Source organism: Rattus norvegicus, chromosome 3, assembly GCF_036323735.1.
Source record: "Rattus norvegicus strain BN/NHsdMcwi chromosome 3, GRCr8, whole genome shotgun sequence".
In the NCBI taxonomy this organism is placed as follows: domain Eukaryota; kingdom Metazoa; phylum Chordata; class Mammalia; order Rodentia; family Muridae; genus Rattus; species Rattus norvegicus.
In genome coordinates this window covers 31,734,820-31,757,018 of record NC_086021.1, presented here as the reverse complement: position 1 = coordinate 31,757,018, position 22,199 = coordinate 31,734,820, and the positions used below count along the sequence as shown (strand labels likewise).

General features: G+C 50.6%; 1 protein-coding gene across 3 annotated transcripts in view; it reads right to left on the bottom strand.

Annotated features, from left to right (window-relative positions):
- Positions 1-1,921: 1,921 nt before the first annotated feature.
- Col5a1 (collagen type V alpha 1 chain) overlaps positions 1,922-22,199 on the bottom strand; it is a 148,623-nt gene continuing 128,345 nt past the window's right edge. Inside the window, exons 56-66 of one of the 3 annotated variants that reach the window (XM_006233873.5) lie at positions 22,110-22,163; positions 21,966-22,019; positions 20,952-21,059; positions 20,736-20,789; positions 19,991-20,026; positions 17,860-17,913; positions 15,622-15,877; positions 14,807-14,919; positions 12,316-12,384; positions 8,690-8,923; positions 1,922-4,558 (exon numbers count right to left, since the gene is read on the bottom strand). In XM_006233873.5, the coding sequence (XP_006233935.1) occupies positions 4,412-4,558; positions 8,690-8,923; positions 12,316-12,384; positions 14,807-14,919; positions 15,622-15,877; positions 17,860-17,913; positions 19,991-20,026; positions 20,736-20,789; positions 20,952-21,059; positions 21,966-22,019; positions 22,110-22,163 (1,179 nt within the window). In that variant the 3' untranslated portion in view covers positions 1,922-4,411. Of the gene's footprint in view, positions 4,559-8,689; positions 8,924-12,315; positions 12,385-12,445; positions 12,515-14,806; positions 14,920-15,621; positions 15,878-17,859; positions 17,914-19,990; positions 20,027-20,735; positions 20,790-20,951; positions 21,060-21,965; positions 22,020-22,109; positions 22,164-22,199 lie in introns of all 3 variants that reach the window. The other 2 variants (XM_063284748.1, NM_134452.2) reach the window with 2 other exon arrangements.

The window sequence follows — 22,199 nt, the reverse complement described above, 5'->3', positions numbered from 1 at the left end:
TTGAGCAGAGTGAGGAGACAGAGATGGAGAGAGGGTCCATTGAAGCTCGGCCCACATCAGGACAGAGTCCCTGTCCTTGTAGAGATCAAGAGTGGAGGAAGTTGTGGCCTCAGTAGGACCCCTCTGCCCTTCCCCATCCTTAGATTTGGATTTGGCTTAGAGAGTGAGCTCATGGAGCATGCCTTTGTAAGCACCACAGCCAAAGGGCACTTTCAGAAGCCAGGAGCTTCCCAACCTACACTTCAGTTCTTTAGAGTGTTCTAGAACATAACCCTGGAGGAAAGAGCCCTTAGGCTGGAGACCATGAACCTGGTCTCCAATGCTAAACCCATTGTTGGAAGCCACTTTGTATATCAAGGTCTGTGGCCAAGTATAGGTTTGTGGCCACTGTAGTATAGGCCTGGAACAGCCTCAGTCACTGCCTGACTCTTCCACTCACAACCAACAGGCTGGTCCACTCTGATCTGGAGGAGGCTCTTCCCTTAAGAAAGTGTATAACCTGCAGATGCAATTCCCAAGGAGGTGAGCGGGGCCAATTACTTGCCATGGGCTACCCCATATGGGTTCAAAGTCAAGGGACATTTGAAATTTCATTGTCAACTCCTACAGACCCTGCTGGAGGCCTCCTGTGAATCCCATCTCTTAGAGGTAGCTTTCCACCTGTGTAGTTCCTGAAAGCCCCACCAAGGACACCTCTCACCATGGCTCCCTGGACTTCCTGTTTTCCTGTGTGGATCTTACCTCTATTGGCCTTTGACAGTGTCACTTCATTGGTGTCCCTTTCCTGGGCCACTCACTGTAACCCACAGAATGTACTTGATATCACCTGCTCCCTCTCCAAGCCTGAATTCCAGCCGCTCAGCCACAGTGGCCAAGTTCTGATTGGTGGGTCCCCCACAGCGTTTTTCTCCACTGGATATTTCAGGGGTGGATGCTCAGGAACCTTTTCCAGCACTGCAAATCGTCAACTCCACAGGTTTTGCTTTCCATAGTTGAGGGCTGTTTCTCTCGTGTACTTTTAAAGCAGGCAGGAGCAGCCAGCTTTCTATGCCAGCATTTTCCTACCTAGGCCTCATCATCTGCTTCCAAGCCTCGAAGCTATCAAGTTATCAAACTGTGAGACTCAATACCCTGCCTGTGTGCAATATCCTCAGCTTCTCACTCTGACAGGGGGAAGTTTCCCCTCAATACCAACTCCTTCACAGTTAAGGGACATCAGGACAGTGTTCTCAAATGACCCAGCCTGTGAATCACCTGCTGGCTTTAGTTGCCTCACAAAACATCTGTAGGTCAGAATGGTGCACTGTTGTGGGGCTGTGGGCCACACCGAGATCCATTGGCCTGGGGTTCTGTGGTAGCCACATCACTTGTGGTGGTCCAAAGCAGAACAAAGCTTCAGAATGTGTTTCTAGGAGAGATGGTCCGAGTTCGTGACAGGCTGGTAGGCCTGACACCAGAACCTGCTGGGCTGTAGCCACGGCCGGTGACATACAAACAAAACAGAACTGCTCCTTCAGAGGCAGGAGGTACATGTCCCATTTGCTGAAGGTCATTCATTAGCTGAGGTGAGCCACATGCTGTCTCCTCCAGCCACAAGGCAGGAATTGAAGGAGTGTGATCCAGTCATCTAGCTGCAAAGGCGTCCCCTGGTGGATCTGGGCACTTCCCCTCGGGTGTCAAATGCCTGGAGTGAAAGGTAAGGCTTCTGAAGCCAGCACTAGCTGCATCCTAATACCTACTCATAGGTACAAAGCTGCCCACAGCTAGGCCCACTGCAACCAGAGGTGTTGGCCAAGTAGCCAGTCACTATCCCTCCTGACCATCATCCTCAAGTTCACAGTTCCTAATGTCCTGGGCTGTAGGGCAACAAGAGAGTCAGGGGATGGAGGGCCTGACCATGCAAAGAAGACAGCCAGTCAAGTTTCTGGGGGTGTAAACAGTAAACTCTTTTATTGAGACACTGTTACAATGATTCCTTTGTTACACAGTTTTAAAATATTTTATAACACTCTTCCTGGGGAGAAGTTAAAATCTGAGGCTTAGGTTAGACTGCTGGGAAATATACAATATATCGTTTGGCCTGGAATTTTAAAGGAACCAAGGTTCTATAGTTTTTATCACAGCCCTTCTGTTTACTTTGTGTGAAGTTTCACCAGCAATGCCCAATTTTATAATATATAATATATATTATATATATTATATATGTGGAGAGAGTGCGCACACCAGAGAAAATGGAAACATAAAAGGATGCCAGAGGCATTTTCTGCAAATATAAGAAGTAATTTTATTGTAAAATATTGGAGCTAAAGTGGACTGAGGAGAACAGGACACATTTTGGGTTTCAATACAAATTACAACTTGGGAGGGACCAACAGAAGAACAGGACAGAGCGAAATCAGATGGAGCTGGAGACAGAAACCGAATCACATGACCTACACAGAATCCACGGGGCATATGGCCACCTTCCAATATGGCTTTTTCTCATGCAGAGGCGTGCACAGCGGTCCATGGCTCACGACGGCATCCTGGCTTTCAGGAGAGCTCTCCAGGCCAGGCATTTCTTTGGCAAGAGTAGAACTTGTTCTTCAGGGTACTTTGGGGGATGCCTGTTGGTGGCGGTCATCAATCCTGGCTGCTCCTGGGTGCTTCACCGTGGTTTCCTTCACTTCACGGGTGGGGTAGGGACACAAGCACCAGATTGATGGCTGGCTCTCTGTGGGCGCCATAGCTTTCTCATGGTGGAAGGAGACAAGAGGACAACTCTCAGTGAGGCTTCTGTTTTCCTTGTTGGTCCTGGAGATCTCTGCACTCAGAAGGCAGCACCCCTCCCGCCTTAACCACCACACACACACACACCCTGGAGGAGGAGTGGGAGGGCAGCATGCAGAGGGATCTCGATCAACCCAGCGCTGGCTGCTGCACCCAGGACACTCCTCTGGTGGAAACCCAATCAGCTCAGCAACCCTGGAGCCAGAGTCCATTACACATTTCTCGGGCCACGTGCTGCTCACAAAGCAGTCTGGCTGTCGGCACGGGCACCCAGCAGCTCCCATCCATCTTGGCACACACTCAGAAATTAGCACCACAAACGTTCAGCAACTAAACAAGACCATGGACACACCATGTGCCATGCAGAAAGTCTTTGTTTTGCTCATGTGTTTTCAAATGATGTAAGCAGAGCCCAGACAGGTGGACAGGCTTCAGAAAGGGACTCCCCACCATCATGAGCACAAGGTACCAGGAGGGAAGAAAGCTCTCTGGCACCAATCTGATCTTCAGGTCCTTGGCAAAATCTCAGAATGTGGAGAAATGGCCAGGGTAAAGGAAGGTGGGGGAGGGAGCAGGGTACCCTAAGGATCTCTGGACACATAGCACCACAAGAGACAAGTGTAAAAAAATCAGCACCAATGTTCATAGTTATTTTATCATCTACAGAACACGTGGCTCTCCAGCCCTGGACACCATCCCATCAGCCTCTGCAGGAAGGAGCATGGAAAAAGGAAGCAATCAGAATTAATTTAAGCCTGTGTTTTAATCTGAGTGCATGTAGAAAAGGCAGGATATCAAATGCCTCTTTTCCCTCCCCATAAAAAAATTATCCAGAGCTAATCAAAAAGAAAAAAATAATTAAGAGTCTGGAAAGGGGCCCAGGCACCTGCAGCAGCAACACAGCTTCTTGCTGACTGGGCGAATTTCCAATTTATTGCACATTCTTGTGGGGTTTGGGGTTAAGGAGATGCCCTCTACCGAGAGCCGGATGTAAGCCCATGCGGGTGCCTTGTCCCAGCTGCCCGCTTTCCCCATGGGCCTGAGGCTGGGTTTCCATGCAAGACTGAAAGCCAGGCACACTTAACATTTATAACAATACAATACAAATATTTACTTAAAATTCTCACAAAAACATAAGCACCTTTAATCCATCGGAAAGGCACATGTGGAATGACATTTGGCCTCTGAGTGGATATGTTGAGGGTTGGTTTTTTTTTTTTTTCTTTTTTAAATGGAGGCTTTGGTGACCTTTACAAGACCACCTCAGAACATCTTTTGAAGGTCAGGGGGAATACATATCTTCAAGTTGAATTTTTTTAAAAAGTGATTTTCAAATACTGTCCCGCCCCACTCCCGGCCAACGGTCCATTAACACCTTCGATGAACCTATCCGGAGAGCTGAAGCGTGGCAAGAGGCTGTGGTGTGGCTAGGTCATGTGATTCGGCTCCGTGGGGACACGGCTCTTTCCCTTTGTTCTCTCTGGGCATGGGGTCCAACGCCACGGAGGCTCCGAGGCACAGATGAGTCAGGCAGGCAGGGGTGAGAAAGGTTCACTGTCCGGGATGGGCCGTGCACAGGACGCCCACAGGTGGGGTGCTGAGGTCACGAGGTTGCTCTGGAGACCGGTGGGCTCAGCAGCTCCTAGCCTAGGAAGCAAGCTGGCCCTACTTCAAATCCAAATTTCTGTGAGGCTTCACCAAAGTCGGTGAACATGATGTCCACAATGGGGACTTGCTCAACTTTGGGCGTGTCAATCTCCAGCACCGTCTTCTGGTAGCCTTTCTTGGTCTAGAAAAGGGGAAGAAGTGGAGGCAGTTAAAGCTGGCAGCCTATCCCTGGCCCAGTTACCTCTACACCCCAAGGCTCCACCAACTCCTGAGCCACCAAATTAGCAAATCAGTAAGTTGGAGGAAACATGGCTGAGCAGAGAGGTGACGGAACCCCTATAAGACTTCACACGGGAGAGGGAGGTGGAGCTCTGCAGCTATGCCTGGCCCCTTCACAGGTGTGGGCGGGCAAGGAAACCTTCCGTACGACCTGTTCCAGAGTGAAATGGGTAAACTGAGGCACAAAAGGGTCACAGCGGTACAGGGCCTGCACAGTCTGATAGATAGGCCAATGTCCTTCCTGTGCTCAGGATTCCTGAGCAGGGGGGAACAAGGCTCTCCTAAGAAAAGCAGGCTGAGCCTCAGCCAGGATGAGGGGGTTGCCAGCCAAGATGTCTCTTTCAGCCCAGAATATAGGCAGGAAGACACGAGAGTACTTCTGTCCCCAAAGCCAAACAAGCCTTAACTTCAGGTATCTAGAACATTTATCGCGGAGAACAACCTGGCTCTGCCGTTCTGCTGACTTCCCTCAATGGTCCCTGACATCTACCTTTCTCCCATGAATCTTGGGCCACCCACTGGTTACCTGTCCTGAGTTGCAGTTTCTACCACCATGGACGTGAACTCCGTTCACATGAAACTGTGTCTGGCCTGGGAAAGGTATGGCTGCAGTGCCTAAACCCTGGCAGGAAACCACAAGGAAACAGATGGGCAGCAAGCACTCAGTGCTTAACTATGGGTGCAATACGCCAGGGTGTAGCCTGGAAGAGAGGGTCTCCTACTGCCCTTGGGTCAGTCCCGAAACTCCCATGTTTGGTATCTAGCTGCAAGGCCTTACTCTCCTTGGGAGTAGACTAAGTGTGGACCCCAAATCCAAATAGGAACCCTATTGCTCAAGGTGATAGTGGGAGGCAGGCCTCGGGAAGATGATTAGGCCATGAGAATGGACCCCTCACAAGTAAGCTTGCTTCCCTGATGAAGGGACCCCAGAAAGGTCCTCCATCTCTGCCCTGCGATAACACTGCAAAGATTGACTGTGTACAACCCGGGGTGATGGCCCCAACCTTGAGCTTCCTGCCTGCAGAACTGTGAGTAGTTCTGTTGTCTATAAGCCACTTAGGTCATGCTTCCCACCATGATGATAATGGACTGAATCTCTGAAATTATAAGCCAGCCCCAATCAAATGTTTTCCTTTATAAGAGTTGCCTTGGTCATGGTGTCTGTCCATAGCAATAAAGTCTTAACTAAAACAGGTGGATTCAGAATCCGTATTTTTTTTTTAAATGAGAGTCTTGGGCAATTTCATCATTTCTAGTTTTCTGGCTGTCCCTTGAGAAACACTGAAAGAATTTGCCAGGATCCTGGCACAGATTCTAGCTGCTTAGAACATGGTTGAGTTTGAAGGATATCTACAGCTGATCTGGCCAGGCAGGTTGTTAGGAGACTGGCCAAAGGAATAGCCATACCTTTCCACATCCATGACCATTGCCCTAAACTTATCATGTACTATGTCTGAGGGGCTAGAGAGATGGTTCAGTGGTTAAAGTGTTAGCCATGCAAACATGGAGACTGAAGTTTGAACCTCAGAAATACATGTAAATGCTAGGTGGGTGTAGCAGCTCCAAAGATGTAAATGCCATCTTTGGAAGACAGAGACAGGAAATTCCAGAGTAAGCTAGCTAGCAAGACAAGCCACATCAGTGAGCTCTGGGTTTGATTGAGAGACCCTGCCTCAATGAATATGATGGATAATTCCCAACAGACTCTAATGTTGGGCACGTGCGCGCGCGCGCGCGCGCACACACACACACACACACACACACACACACACACACACACACACACACACAGGTATTGTATGCCCACATGCCAATACAAGAAAAAGCATGCATATACACAAATATGCACACCGTACACGTAAATAATGTAAGAGGAAAAACAGAGACAGGAACAGTGGCCCACATCCTTAATTCCAACACTCAGGAGGTAGAGGCAGTAGATTTATAAGTTCAAAGCCAGTCTGGTCTACAGACTACAGAGAGACTCTACACCTCTGTACTAATGAGAAGATTGTGACCAGGCTATGTAGAAAAACTCTGTTTCAAAAAAGGTATGTGTGTGGGGAGTCTGAGTATCTTCAGGGGCTGGACTTACATACACATGTAGTTGGCTGTGGGCTATCTGAGACCCTCACCCTCCTCGCTAGGCTAGGGAGACAAACTGGTCACCCCTGCCACCTAGGGCATTACCTTGGTCTCTGTTCCCAGACCCAGAGACTTACATGAGGCCATTAGCCTGGCCTTTCCTGGGCCCTGGAAGGTGCTGGAGTCTTAGGGAGCCACGTGAGGTCCGTAAGGGAGTGTCACTTTTACACACCAGCCAGTCATGAGGCCACAGGCTGATGCCAGCTCACATTTCCTGCCTTTACGGCACCAGCATCAAATGGGTCTTTCTCTCCCACCCCAGGGACGACCATGTGTGAAGCTGGGCAGGTGATTTCACACAGATTTGTGGAGCCCCGTTGCTCCAATTATCGGAGTGCTTAGAGAGGGACATATTTAAAGAAGAGACATAAATAACCATTGCCAGCCAGCAACGGCCCCCCAGGGGCACACAAACCCCACAAACAATGCATTGATGTGGAATGACTCCCCGCCCCTATACAGGGCCGGCCGCTTGGCAGCCCTATCAATCAGGCTACCCAGCCACACAATAGCTGCATTGGAATTCCAATTTCAGTGGCTGTGATTATGAAATGAGTCAAGCTGGCCTCCCAGGGTCAGGAAGGCCTTGGCACCACTGGCCCACATATGGAGGATGGGAGAGTCCTGAAGGAGCTCCACCAACAAGGAGAGGATTGTGACCTTTCAGATCATGGCTGAGCTCAGGGGTTTGGGGCGGAGAGCAGGTTGAGCGCTCCGGTCAGCCTGCTGCATGTTGCTCTCCTTGGACTGCCTTGCAATTCCATAGTCCTGCCAGCCTGCTTCCTCTCCTTGAGTCCCCTCCCAGCACACAGAGCCATTTCCCCCTCACCTTTCCTAAGACAGGATCTTAGATCTTTCCAGAAGTAAAAATGGGGAGGAGGTGGGGGGCTGTGCCATCCTTCCCAGCCAGTGTACTTCTGTCCTATACCTTCTACCTTGTGTCTGCCCTCAGAGAGGCTCAGGATACCACAGCTTAGAACAGTGTTTGGTGCTGTGAATAGAAAAGCCCTTCCCACGAGGAGATGGCTCATGTGGGTTGTGATCAGGAGAACTTCCATTTCAGCTACCACACTCTCTCAGGGTCAGCCGGACCCTGGAGGTGTGTAGAGAGTTCCCCGATATGTTTGGCTCCTCCCTCAGAAGCCTGGTCTTGGACTGGGGAGACATCTCAGTCAGTAAAGTTCTTGTCGTGCAAGCATGAAGAGCGGTTTGAGCCCCAGGACCCCCATTTTAAAGTCTGGGTATGAGGGCTGGGGAGACAGCTTAGTGGATGGGAGCCCCTGTCATTCTTGCAGAGGACCTGGGCTTAGTCTCAAGCACCCACAGGGCAGCTCACTAAGATCTACCAAAGTTCCAGTTCCAGGAGATTCAGGGTTCGCTTGTGGCCTCCATGGGCACCAGGCAGGCATGTGGTACACACACATACATGTGAGCAAAACACGCACACACATGAAACAAATTCTTCCTTAAAAACAAGAGCTGGGTACAGTGGTACATGCTGGCAATCTTGGTGCTAGGGGTGGGAGTGGGAGGCTGCCAGATCCCTGGAGTTTGCTGGTCAGCCAGCTTAGCTTTCTTGGCAGGTTAAAGCCAGTGAGATACCTTGTTATTCTACAGGAATGACAGCCAGCTGTCCCTTCCGTGAGCACTGCCCACATACTCATACATTACAAGTGCACATGCACAAATACAGACACGTGTGCACACACACACACACAAAGGCAGTCAGTCTCACCCTGCCCAGAAGACAGGCACTTAAGCGGGCGTGGTCTCTAAACCGGGACCTTCCAGGTCAGCCACACTCTGATATGGCTAGGCTGGGGGCGTATTTGGCTCTCGATACACACAGCTTAGAGAACGGCAGAGCTCCCAAGGGAAGCATACTCACAGCACAGCCATCCACCAGGGCACGGATGTAGGGGTTGTTATCATAAGACATTTCCTCATCGTTGGAGCCCAAGAAGCGGATAGCCTTATCGTAGCTGCCTGTGGCGGCATCCTGCCAGGCCACGGACTGGTAGCAGTTGTAGGTGATGTTCTGCTGGGCAGAGGCACTCAGCAGCCGCAGGAAGGTCATTTGTACCACGCCCACAGGGTTGCCTTCAGCATCCACATAGGAGAGCTGGGGGTAGGCATAGCAATGGGGGTGAGCAGGATGGAGACACAGCAATGGCCACAGTTTCCCACACCCACAGGGCTTCGCCCAAGCCTGTCTCCCTGAGGCTGCTGCCTGGAAGCTTCTGTGTTCCTCGCCCCAAGCACACAGGGCATCTCCTGAGAGACCGGAGAAGAGGAGTCAAGTGAAACGCACCTTGTACTCTTCAGAGACTGACAGCTAGCAGCCCTGTCTCTCCAGATTCAGTGCCTGCCCTGCTTCCTCCAGGAAGCCTGCCTAGGTCAGGTTTTCCTGCATTTGACCCTCTTTTACGCCTCCAGCTTCCAGGCCACTCCTGAGGAGCCAGTTACCTCCTCCCCACTCGGCAGGATCTGCCTGGCTTGGCTGCACTGCCTAGTGTACCATTAAGACCTGCTTTCTCGTCCATGGGACACAGAAGGCCCCACACTCCTATGGATGAGTCTGTGCTGGGAGCAAGAGGCATGGTCTGACTCCTTGGAGCAGAGTAGAAAAGACTCCTGGGGTCTGGTGACCACGACCTTTCCTACCCTGTCACTTCTTGAGTGTTCTAGTAGGGCACATGGCCCATAGACAGGAGATGCTGCAACTGTCACCTTTGGTCGCAGCTCTGTCCCTGTTCTCACTGCAGCCCTGAGGCTGGGTGCACCAGCTCAGGTCCTGTGTCTTAGTGCCTATCTGTCACCTTCCTCAGACCACACATGGCACAGGACAGGAGCTCAGCCTGGTGTCCCCATCACTGTGTCACATGGGCTCTTGTGAACAGATGGAAGGCCACTGCTGAGTGTTCAGGGTGCACAAGGCCCGTCAAGGGCTAGAATGGCCAAGAGACCTTGGGGACTGTTGAGAAACGGCACATGGATGGATGATGGACCAGTCTAAGAAAGTTCTCGACTGTGTGGGAACTGGAGTGACCAGGTGTACCCTGGAGGTTCAAGGCATCCTGTTCTGCCAAGGGACAGACTTCTGAGGCAGCAAACAGGCTATCCTGCTGACCACTGCCCATATCAAGCAAGCAGCACAGGGCTCTGGAGATAAGACCCTCTCTGGAAGGCCCCACGCTCCCCCACTCCCCACAACAAACTCAGGGAAAGAGAATGGCACCCTGTAAGTGGCTTCCAGAGTGTCACCAGTATCTGAAGCCATTCTGCTCCAATCGGTGCAGGCTGCCATGGACACCGTAAGAGAAGAATCACATTGTCTACAGTTCTTTTGCAAAGAGTTTTCTGAGGCATCAGTATTGTCAGGGGTGCAAGACTCTTAGCTACGGGAGAAAGCAGGGCCTCCCCAAGCCTAGATGTGACTGAAGACCTCTCTCCAGGAGAGGACTAGCAGGGCTCAGCGGGGCAGGCCCTGTAATGACATTTGTATCAGCAGAGAGACTGGCAGAGGTCAGTGTCTCATTCTGGTAAACCCAGCTCCAAGCAGCTACCGCCCCAACACTGTTCTGTGTCGGCCACTCCAAAGGGTCTGTGGCCACTGAAGGAACACATGGGGCAGTGCTGGGTGTGACACAGGCCATGGCGACCAAGAAGACATGACAACTTCAGAACCCACCTTTTCAATGGTAATAGGAGGACAGAATAGGGTGGTGGAGGCAGACCCAGGACTTTGTTCCTTTCCACCATGATGGTGGGACATTCTAGGGGTTCCCAAGCTACCAAGGACACTCCACTCCCTTGGAGACAGCTTGAGAAAGAACCCCAGTGAGACTCTGAGAAGGAAAAATGCATACCAACCGGCCGTCCGGGCATCCGGTGCTCCTGGGAGGACACACGACTGACTTGAGAAAGGACACATGCCACAGCAGAGGCAGGGGGCGGGGCACAGAAGGACCTGAGCCCTAGTACCATACCAGGTGGGAGTCTTCAAGAGGCACTGCCTCAGGGGATCAGTTCCCTGCATCCTCTATCTTAGGCAGCTCCTGGTTCTTACTGGGAACTGGGAGCCAGACATTATAGCCTGAAGGCAGGCTGGTTTGTCTTGTATGGTCCCTGTGCCTCTGTCCCTGATAACCAACTCAGCATAAATGTCAGACAGGGGTGTGCCTAGACACTGGCATTCTAAGGATAGCAATTGGGTGGCTGCTCCCCCTGGGGCACCTGAACTACACCAGGTAGAAGCCATTTGCAGAGGGGAGAAGCCAGGTCAAGTTCAGGCAGACAGGGCCCGATGAACCTGTCTGGTTCATCCTCCTCCTTTCTTGCCTGACCCCTCAGACCTCCTGTCACTGTTAGTGGGTCTTCCTCCTGACAGGTCCTTCTATGTGACAGCCGTTCTCCTCTGAAGAAAGCAACGGAAGCAGAGGAGAGGAAGCAACAGACAAAGATGCCCAGCTCCCAGCAGGGAAAGAGAAAGCTGTGGGGCTGAAGCCCGGAAAGCCCAGGACACAGCTTCTGTGCAGAGGTGAGCTCCTCAGAACCCTGACAGAGAGCCAGGCGTGCTGCCAGGCTGAGGGATGACAGAGAGGCGGGGGCAGGATGGTCCTGGAAGCCAGTTGGCTCTGTGATCATAAAGAAGCTAAGGCTGGTGCAGTGCTGAAAGGCAGTGGAAGCCCCAGTGGGGTTTGTGTGAGCAAGGACTCGGAGGGAGAGGCCCTCTCCATGAAGAGTCAAAAGAAGGTGTGGGCTCTTCTCTGGACCTGGAACCTGATGTCTAGCTAAGTTTCAGAAAGTTTCGAGCTGACTTCACTAAAGGCCCTGGGCGTTTGGGGAAAAGAATGTCCCATTTTGAGTGGGAGAACATTGGTCTCACAGCAGTGAATCTAGACAGGTTTCCGACCTCCACGTTGGCCATAAGAGCCTTCTGGTTGACGTTTTTAAAAATCTCTTCACCTCCAAGATGGGTAATGTTCTAAGATACACCTCTCATAAGCTAAGCACAGACTAATACAGCCATGTGGCACACACCCGGTGCCTACAAGGTCAACAGCAGCCAGGGCCTGTGGGCCTTGCACAGCCCAGGAAGAGGGTGTGAACCGCAGGGTCTGGAATACTCTCTGTGAGCCTCCTAATGGGCCACGCCCAGGACCTTGTGAAGGTTCTCCTGCTCTGTGCATGTCTCTGACCTGTGGCTTGCCAGCCAAGCTGTGCCACCCATAAGCGGCAATGCGGCTTTACTGGACTGCCCGCTTCCAACTGCAGATGCCCTGAAACTCAGTGGAAAGCTCCCTGCCTACCTCCAGGAGGGAAGGAACTCTGGTCTGGGGGGAAGAAGAGGCAAGAGGAAGGGGAATCACACCCATCCGGGCCTTGCTGCCAGGCGTGTGGAGCACTTTGGCCGAAAGGGCAATAGCAGGTGTGGTCCCAGCTGCAATTAGGCCCATGCAGCACCCAGAGCCAGGCCGAGCCGCAAGCAGGCAGCGTGAGGCGGCCACTTACCAGGGAACCCCGCTTGTACTGACTATACCAGGTGGAAGGCTGCTCTTTGGGCCAGCGGGCCATTTTACTCTGCAAGATAGGAGACGGCGGGTTTAAAGTGACAATTGCAAAGAACGTGGTGTCACCTTACCAGTTTCCCACGCTTGAATTCACTGAACCAGGAACCTGGGTTTTCTTTGGGCCAAGAAGTGATTCTGGCCTACACATCGGGCAGGGATGGTGGGGAGGGAGAGAAACAGAAAATGAAAGGGTTACTTCTGCCTCTACAGACAGATCTTCCCAGCTCTCCCGGCCCCTGTGTCCTGCCAAGATATCTATGCCTCCTCCTCCCCAAAGAGCTGACATGGGTGACAACTTCTCTAGGGCTCTATGGTGGCCAGGTCCATGCCAACAAGGTCATGCTGGGATTACAGGCTGCACCCATCAGTCTGTGTGTACCAGGGCATCAAGTGACTGGTGAAAGCTAATAGTGGGAGAGTAGATGACACACACAGAGATCTCATCCAGTGGCTGGGCAAGTTGCAGCCAGCATGGGTGCTAGGTGAGCAATGGGCCAGTATCTCTTCATCCTGCTCTCAGTTTTAAGAGAGCTCTGACTCTTCAGCTGCCACCTGGTGCTGCAGCAACATAGACAGACCCACTGTGGTAGTGTGTGTGTGTGTGTGTGTGTGTGTGTGTGTGTGTGAAGGCCTTCATTGGAAACTTGTGGTCTTTGGCGTTCCTGGAGTCATTAAGTAATCTGCCATGACAAGGGAATAGAGGATGCCCCAAAAGCCTCCAGAAACTGCAGGGTTAAGGTGACCCCCTTTGTATAGGGCTTGTCTGTGTGCCTCCTTGGGGAGTCTCACTTGGAGGGTCTATCTCTGTGAAAGACAAGACTGCAGATATGCAAGACTGACCAATAGAGTGGACTCAGAGGTGATATGGGCTGATATACTGAGTGGCCGAGCCTCTGCGGGGGAGAGGGGAGGTCTAGACTGATTCATTCTTAGTGTGAAAAGCCAGAGTCTTCAAGACATCCTGGGCTGACCATATCCTTTAGAGACCCATGAACGGGACCCAGGCCCAAAGGCTAAGTGGGGAAGAGGCAGGGATATGAGTCAATATGATTGCCCCATTTCATTGCTGGCCAGGTGCTAGGACAAAGCCTGACCGCTGGGAGAAGGAGGTGTCCTGTCTGCCTGTCCCCCCCAGAGTCCTGCACTTTCCCCTGTGGTTTTCAGATCACATTCAAATTATGTAGGAGCAGCTCCTCCTCCAGTCTCTGGAGCCTTGAGTCTCGTTGGCTCTAGGAGGACGTCTATTTATCCTGGACAGGGCAGCTCTGGCTCAGCCCATAGTCTGTACATGGGGAAGAAGCAAAGGACATTGTACGGTGTCTGTATAGACTCCATCTGACACAGTCCCAGAGACAGGTCGGCTACGAGAGGCTGTCCATAGAAGGCACTAAGAGAGGTGAGAAGGGGCTCTTAGCTCAACTTCATCCTCATCTCTGGCCGAATGTGGGGATATGAGATGCATAGAGTAGATCCTTGTGTCGCAGACCTCTGCAAAGCCCTGGCTTATCTCTGGGAGCCCAGTATATCAGAATGCAGGAGGGATTGCTCTGCTCCTGCTGCCAGCAGCAGAGAGTGTGGCCCAAGGGTGTGCTGGCCTTTACCACATTTATGGTGTGATTTAGAGAGAGGATGGCAGCCCCAGGGACCCCTTATGCCCTCTCCAGCAGGAACTCACTTCCCAGGAGTCGCTAGGAAGCTGTGGTGTGGAGTCCATACACACCTGCTGTGGCCTCCAGAAAGTGGCATGGGACATGAGCCAAGCCAGATGGAGGGACACTGAGGCTGGGGTCATGATCATCCTCTAAGACATGGGAAGGCTCATCCTCTTGCCTTCCTGTCCCAGGCCAAAGTAGCCTCTGACACAGATTCCACAGCACAATTTACACACCTATCACATGCCCACGAGCACACAAAATCCTGCCTACGAGAGTGAGCTCAGAAAGGCCACTGGGGTGACTAATTGATACTCCACAAATCTCTTGAGTCAGAACCCAGTTATCTGCCTACAGATTCCACACACATACCCCTGCCCTGCACCTGAGAGGCCCGGAAGAGACCCCACAGAAGTAAGCTGGCACCCCCAGTTCAGCACACAGCAGCCTCTAGGTCTCCATCTCACTTGTCCCCAAAGGCCTTTCAAAGTTTTAGGTTGGTTTTGGGGTGTGGCGCTGCTGAGCCCAGAATAATCCTATTGTGGGTGGCTGGAGAAACGTGTAGTTGTTCTTCATGTGCAGGAACCTGGGCTGCACCTGCTCCTGCACACTAAACTATCTCGTGGCACAACAACCTAAGTGCCTAAGTGTGACTTCCAGAAGAATGCTCTTGGTTCTGGAACCGATTGTCTGTTGGCTTTTAGCCTTAAAGCTGCACATACACAATAAACACTGCAACCCTGGCCCAAGTGGAAGCCAGAGGTTGACACCGGTACTCACTCCCTCAGACTTCTTGTCAGGGAAGACGCACGTGGACCCTCCAGCTGTGAAATTGCAGTAGACTTTGAAGGAGTCCCTGGAGCACCCTTGGTTGGGATCGACCCAGTATTCGCCTGGATTTCAGAGACAGGGAGGCAGATTCATGAGAACGGCTCCCCGGACTGTTGCAGAAGCCACTGCAACATTTCAGTCTCGCTGTTAAATGCACAGCCAGGGCCATAAAACCACCGACACAGCCTCCTTTCCTATCTCAAAGTACTTTGCTTTTCCTGCGGGAAGCATAAAGAGTAGCGGACAGCCCTGTTCGCAGGAATGCAGCTGGGCGTAAAGCACACTGTGTAAGTGTCTGCTGACCTTCGTGGGTGGACAGCACAAAGACAAAGAATGTTCCCAAATGAAACTGGAAATCTGGTGTCAGAATCTACTGAAATCAAATACCCCTCTAATCCTGCAGAAGGAGCATCCCGACTTCTAGTGATTTTCTGCTCAACAAGCCATTGGTTCGAAGAGGATGAGGGTGAGGTTCTATGGTTCTGCCAGTGCTTAAAACTCACTTTCCCAAGCATGGCACTGCACATAATCCTGACAGCAAACTGCTTTTAGGGCCAGCTAAGTGCCAGGACACAGGATAATACCTAATTAGCCTTGACACTTTGGTGCTTGACTCCTCTCTGGCGTTTCCTGACATGTTAACCTCCTTCTCTTAAGTTTCTGAGAAGTAATGAGGGACCAGCCCAAATTTCCTCCCACAGATGTGAGTGAGTGAGGGGGTAGCTCTGGTTGGCCCCATCTCCCACACTGTGGTCCTCCCTTACCGTCTGGGAAATCAGGATGGCAGAGTTGAAGGTCCTTGCAGGTACGGGCTGGGTTCTGCTGTGTGCCCAGTGGCCGCTTCATCTGCTCAATCTCCAGCTTCAGGGAGTTGAGGGAACCAAAGATCTCTTCCATGCCATCTGCATAATCCACGTAGCTCTCCCCAGCCCCATCATCCAGGAGCTGACTGGCATCAATGTTCCGCCGAGTCCTGGACGCCTGGATTGGCAGGGGCTGGATGACCTCGCCTGGAGGCCCCTGGGGTGCAGAAGAGAGCAGTTATGAATAGGACAGAATGAGAATGACCCTGTCCCAAGGGCAGAGTTAAGATAACTCTGAGCCAGAAGTCCCCGTCCCTCAGGCTCTGTGTAAGGTAGTCTAGGGACTGGCACCACCCAACCACACCAATCTTTTCCTGTATATATGTACATTGCATCTTCATGTGTGGTTCTGTGGTTGTATGTACATGATACAGAACCATATACATTCATATGCATGTGTACATATAAACACATGCATGATCACACATAAGTGTTATGCAAGTTTCCTCCAAGATTGAAACATTCCATCCTGCAGTAGGGACCTTTAAAGGGGAGGTAAACAATTCAAAATAGCTTCAGGAAGTTCCTGAAACTGACTAGATTCACTGGCCCTCTTCCTGCCAGACTAAGCAATGAAAGATGAGAGTTCCTCTCTGAGAAGTAGAGTCAAGCTGCGAAGAAGATTCTGAGACCAGACCAGATGCTTGGAAGACACAAAAACCAGCCAAGCTGCCTGGAAGAAGTTTAGGTCAACTGGGCCACTTAGGAAGGAGACTCTTCAATCTTTTGAGCTGCCTGTAGGCTGCACAGTTGCTCCAAGTTACCAGCTTTGTGAGTTACCCATGCTGGGTAGGCTTTGAAGATGTAGCTGTTTCTCAGTCATTTCTGAACCCATAAGTAGCCCCTCACCCATATTCCTGTAAGTAACTTCAATAAAAATCATGGTTGGCCAAGTTGGACTTGAGCAGTATCCATACTTTGTTCTACAGTGGGCTCCTTATCTGGGGTTGAGTAGGCATGTGTGTTCTATTCTTCCAGGAAAAGTTTAGTCATACAACTCTAAACATGTACAATATACATAGATAAACATGCATGAATGTTTATATGTGCCTGTTCATACCTAAACATAATACACACATAGAAATATACACATTCATGATTATACATATGCATACAATACACATCTAGAAACACCTACATGTGTATATATGCATATTTATATACACATGCATAATACACACACAGACACACATCTCTGTTCACATACATAAACATATGGAAACATGCTTGCACATTATACTGGTATGTTGACACATATGCATACACATAAATGCATATACCACATTCATGAATGCATGTTCACAATACATATATACACATGTATAATACCCATGTAGAAATACACTATGCATTTCATGTTCATACACATGTATATAAATACATATGCATACATCTACACATATATTCACAAATATACTCCTGTGTTATATACACATATGCATTTTATATACATGAACACACATTACATATAGAAAAATACCTTCACACTTACAAATGCATGTGAGCATGCAAAATACAGACAGAAATGCACGTACCTGCATACACATGCATGTGTATACATGCATACACATATATATATCTTAACAATATGTAAAGCAACATACATATACAAGCATATATATACATTTACATGTGCATTTTCACATATGTGTATATACATGTGCACAACCTTAAACACACATATGCATACATGTTCACACACATGCATACAGCACAGAGAAACATACATTTATACCTGCACATGTATATGTGCATGTTGATACATATATGAACACTTTTGCATATACTTAATGTATATTTGCACACATATGTAGAGTGCACACAAATATACAAGTCCATATTTGCAAGCAAACATATATATGGACATAAATTGCTACTTACACATATGAATACATACACACACAACTAAGTACACATATGTATGTCCAGCAATGTGACACACTTACATAGTCACATATGCCCACATACCACATACCATCCATGCACATGTACCTTCCCTATCTCCCAGGGCAAGTCAGCCCATGAGCCCACAGTCTCCTCTGTATCCCCAGGCTATGCCATGCGAATCTCACTGCATCTCAGGCACCAAGCCCCACAGACAATCCCTTGGTTCCCCTTCACACTTCACAGACTACTCACGGGTGGACCAGGGAGTCCTGGATGGCCTGCCTCGCCCTTCGGGCCAGTGGGACCCTAGAAAGAAAGTAACAAAGCAGTACTTGGTCATGGGGCCTACTGTGTTCTGAATGACCTATTAGCTCCAAAAAGGCTAGGACAAAGGAACAAGGCAAGCGGGGTTCTCCGCTCCTGAGGCCAGGCCCTTGCCTTGGCCTGAGATGGGCTAGGCTCATTTAGAAAGACAGAAGACAAGTGTCAAAAGAAGCAAAAACACTAACAAACAGGCTTATGGAAGCATGCCAGCTGCATGGATCATTAGGGAAATGTAAACCCAACCCTCAGTGGGCCATCATCTTATCACAGCCAGCAGGACCATTATCAGAGAGACAGAAAGACGTGCTGGAGAGGAGGGGGCACTACTGGTGCGAATGCAGACTAGCTCCGCCATGCTGGAAACTAAACAGAGATGGACGTGCTACACAAGCTTACTGTTCCACCTCTGAGTGTGTCTGAGTTGTATCTGAGTGATGCTTACACACCCACATGGCTACTGCACTGGCCACATAGGTAAGATGTGGAGTCAGCCTTGGTGTCCGTCCAAGTGATCAAAGAATGTGTCTTACATACACAGGGAGCATCACTCAGTTATAAAGAAGTCATCTTGTCTTTGCATGGGTGATGGGGGGTTGGGGAGCAGGGACGAGGAGGGGGACAGACAGACTAGAGGTGTTCAGAAGTGAACATTAACAGAAATACAATGTATAATAATTTGAAACATTAACAGTTAACAGAAAGCAGGAGGTAGAACAGTGGTTTCAGAGGCTAGGGGAGGGGTAGGGCCCTGGAACACTGGGAGGTTGGATGACGAGATGATGGGTACCAAACAGTTACACAGAAGGAATAAAACCAGGTATTTTATAGCACAGTGGAGGACTCACACACACACACACAAACACACACACACACACATACACACACTCTCTCACAAACACACACACATTCACACACACTCACATTCATACACATACACACAAACACACACACTCATATATATACACACACACTCACATATATACACACACACTCACACACTCACACTCAGACACTCACATACACTCACACTCACACACACATACTCTCTCTCTCTCTCTCTCTCTCACACACACACACACACACACACACACACACACACACACACACCCCTGCTAGGTTGCATGAATATCTAGAGAGGCTGGAGGGCTCCATACACATAGTAACAATAAAGACACGGAATGCCAATGGCCCCAATTTGATCAGGACATGTCATGTATACACAGTAAAAAGCCACACAAAGGGCCATAAATACATGTGATTATTACATGTTAGACAAAAGTGTCAAGAGGCTGCAGGATCTGGCAGAGCTAGCTAGTCTTGCTTGGTTTTCACCTGCCTTACTCCACGAACAGCTACAATTAAAATAATACTTAAAAATAGCCAGCAGCATCGGTCCCCAGCTCCAAAAAAAAGAAAAAGGAAAAAAAAATAGCCAGCAGCAGAGCAATCGAATAGTTATTTTAAAAAAAACAACAAATAAACAAAACAAAACCCCTCAAACCAAAAACCTATAGACAGCAAGAAATGGCAGCAGCACACGGTGCCATGAGGAAGAAAAGAGGAGGTGTGGAGAGGACAGCTATGGGTTAGAGTGGGGGGTCTAGGGTGGGAGTCCAGGGTGGGGTACCAGCGTGGGGTTCCAGGGTGAGGGTCCAGGATGGGGATCTGGGGTGAGGGTCCAGGGTGAGGTTCCAGAATGGGGTTCCAGGGTGGGGATCCACATTGAGGGCCCAGGGTGGGGGTTCAGGGTGAGGGTCCAGGGTGAGGGTCTAGGGTAGAGGTTTAGGATGGGGGTCCAGGGTGAGGGTCTAGGGTAGAGGTTTAGGATGGGGGTCCAGGGTGAGGGTCTAGGGTAGAGGTTTAGGATGGGGGTCCAGGGTGAGGGTCTAGGGTAGAGGTTTAGGATGGGGGTCCAGGTGAGAGTCTGGGTGGAAGTCCAGGGTGAGAGTCCAGGGTAGTTAGGGGTAGGGGTCCAAGGTTGGGGGTCCAGTCCAAGGGGACTCCTCTCCTACCTACAGGGCAGTCTGAGGTGTCATGGACCGTCAAGGCAGTTACTTACCGATGAACCTTTAGCACCTTTGGGACCTGGAGGGCCCTGCAGAGGGCAAAGATCAGAAAATCAGTAAACAGGGGGGCTTCTCAGGTCCCAATTACCCCCTAAGAGTCCTCACTCCTGCCTGGCTGGTGGGCAGGAGGGTGGCTGTGGCTGTCACTCACCCCCCCCCCAAGGAGGCATCTGTTGGGAGGTCACCCTGGGTACAACGCTTAGCTGGGAAATGACATTTGGATGACAAAAGTTGAAGGAATCAGCTGCTGGACACCCATGGCCATGTGGGCCAAAGGTGCAGCCTACACAGATCTGTCAGAGTGGACAGAGTTCAGGGACGTGGCAATGGTATTGGAGTGATGGACCCCCAAAACACAAGGGAGGCCCAGGCTAGGTTCCTAAGCAAACAGGTCCCTCCTTGTCAAGCCTGGATTGGGCAGCCTCTACTCATGCACATTGGGAAGAAGAGAGCCAAGACCGCTTCCGTCCCTCTCCCCAGATACAAAAGGATCTCCATACTTTGTGAGTGGGTTCAGGGATTAGAGCTTGCCCCTCCCTTCCCCTTTGGCAAGGCAACCAGGTGACCAATAACCCCTCTCCTGCTTCTGTCCTTAGGACTCCAAGGCTGTGTTGTGTGCAAGTCAACCCTCGTTCAATCATCTCTCCTAACATCCTGTGGTTCTCTGGGCAGGCTCATCTCCCGTCCGTCCTTGTAGCCACCGAGTCCCATACCCCTGCAGCCATCCTGGATACATACCGGCAAGCCTGGGGGACCAGGAGGCCCAAGCGGGCCAGAAGGACCTGTAATGCCCTGGAAAGGAGCAGAAAATGCAGGTTACCAGCTTCTAGATGAGGGTAGAATGAGGGAGGTGACCCCCGTGACCCTGCCATGATCCCAGATTCCCTCATAGTCCCTTTTCCCAGCCTCCCTGAGAAACTAGAAGTTTCTCCAAGGATGTGTGACTGTGTATACCTGTTCTCCTTTAGGACCAGATGAGCCCTGGGGGCCTGGGAGTCCTCGGTCACCTTTTTCACCTTGTTCGCCCGGAGGTCCGATGAGTCCAATCAGGCCCGGATGGCCCTGTGGGAAAATGGAGCCATGGCATGTATCCATGTTACCAGTGCCGGGAGTCTACCGCACAGTGCACTGGGTGACCCAGCACACAGCCCTGACTCGGGGAAATGTATCATAGTCAACATGTTGGGGAGTGAAACTAAGCAAAGACAGGCCAGGTGACAAGACAGGTCTCATAGTCCCTTGCTAGTTATGAATGAATTTGAAGAAACACCCCAGGGAGAGCCAGGGGATGGCTGGGCAGTAAAGCATTTGACTGGCATGTGTGAGGCCCTGGGCTCAGTTCCACTGTGCTTCCACTATCCCTGGTACTGAACCCCAACAACAACCAGAAAGAAGCCTACAGGGGCCCCAGACTCAGGGGCCACTGATTTTATTGATAGTTTGTGTCTATCTTTTTACTTAGGAAACATTCTGACTTTTGGTAAGCATGTCGCCTTTTCCTAAAGGCCTGAGGCTGACACAGAGTGGAAACTGCTGGGAATTAAGGAGAGTACATTCATCTGAACATCTGAAAAAGCCGGGTATCTGCTGCATACATCTTTCCGTTTCGTGTGAGCATCTACAATGTTCTGGAAGGGCTTCTGAGTGGAAAAGGGCGTTCCTTGTTGCCTTCTCTGTGAGCAGCTGTTTGCCTTCTGAGCTCGTTTATTTACAAATAAATCAGTGGAAGGATCACCATCCGTTAATGAAGCCACCAGGGCTCTACAAGGTTCTCGTCAATTCTGGGGCTTCTAGGACTCCTGGCATACAGACACAAGTCTCAGAGCCCTGTGTGTATTTCTCTTTTGTTGATCTACCTCAGGGTCCCATGACAGCCTCAGCAGGTACTTGACGATGGGTCAGTAACTCCTGTGACTGAGTTAAGGGTGCTGTTATTGCAATGTTGGGGTCCCCTTAGTCTCAGCTCACCTTTTCACCTTTGGGACCGGAGTCTCCTTTGAGGCCAGGGAGTCCTGGAGGACCCTGCAGGAGAGAGGAGAGGAGTCAGTGTCCTTGTCCTAGAGGTTCCAATACCCCAATGCTATTGACCCAGTGACAGTGCATGTTGCTTACCATGGGGCCGGGTGGACCATCAGGGCCTGGGGATCCTGGGAGGCCTTGCTCACCCTGAAACAGAGTCCATGGTGTCACTCTGCCTCCATC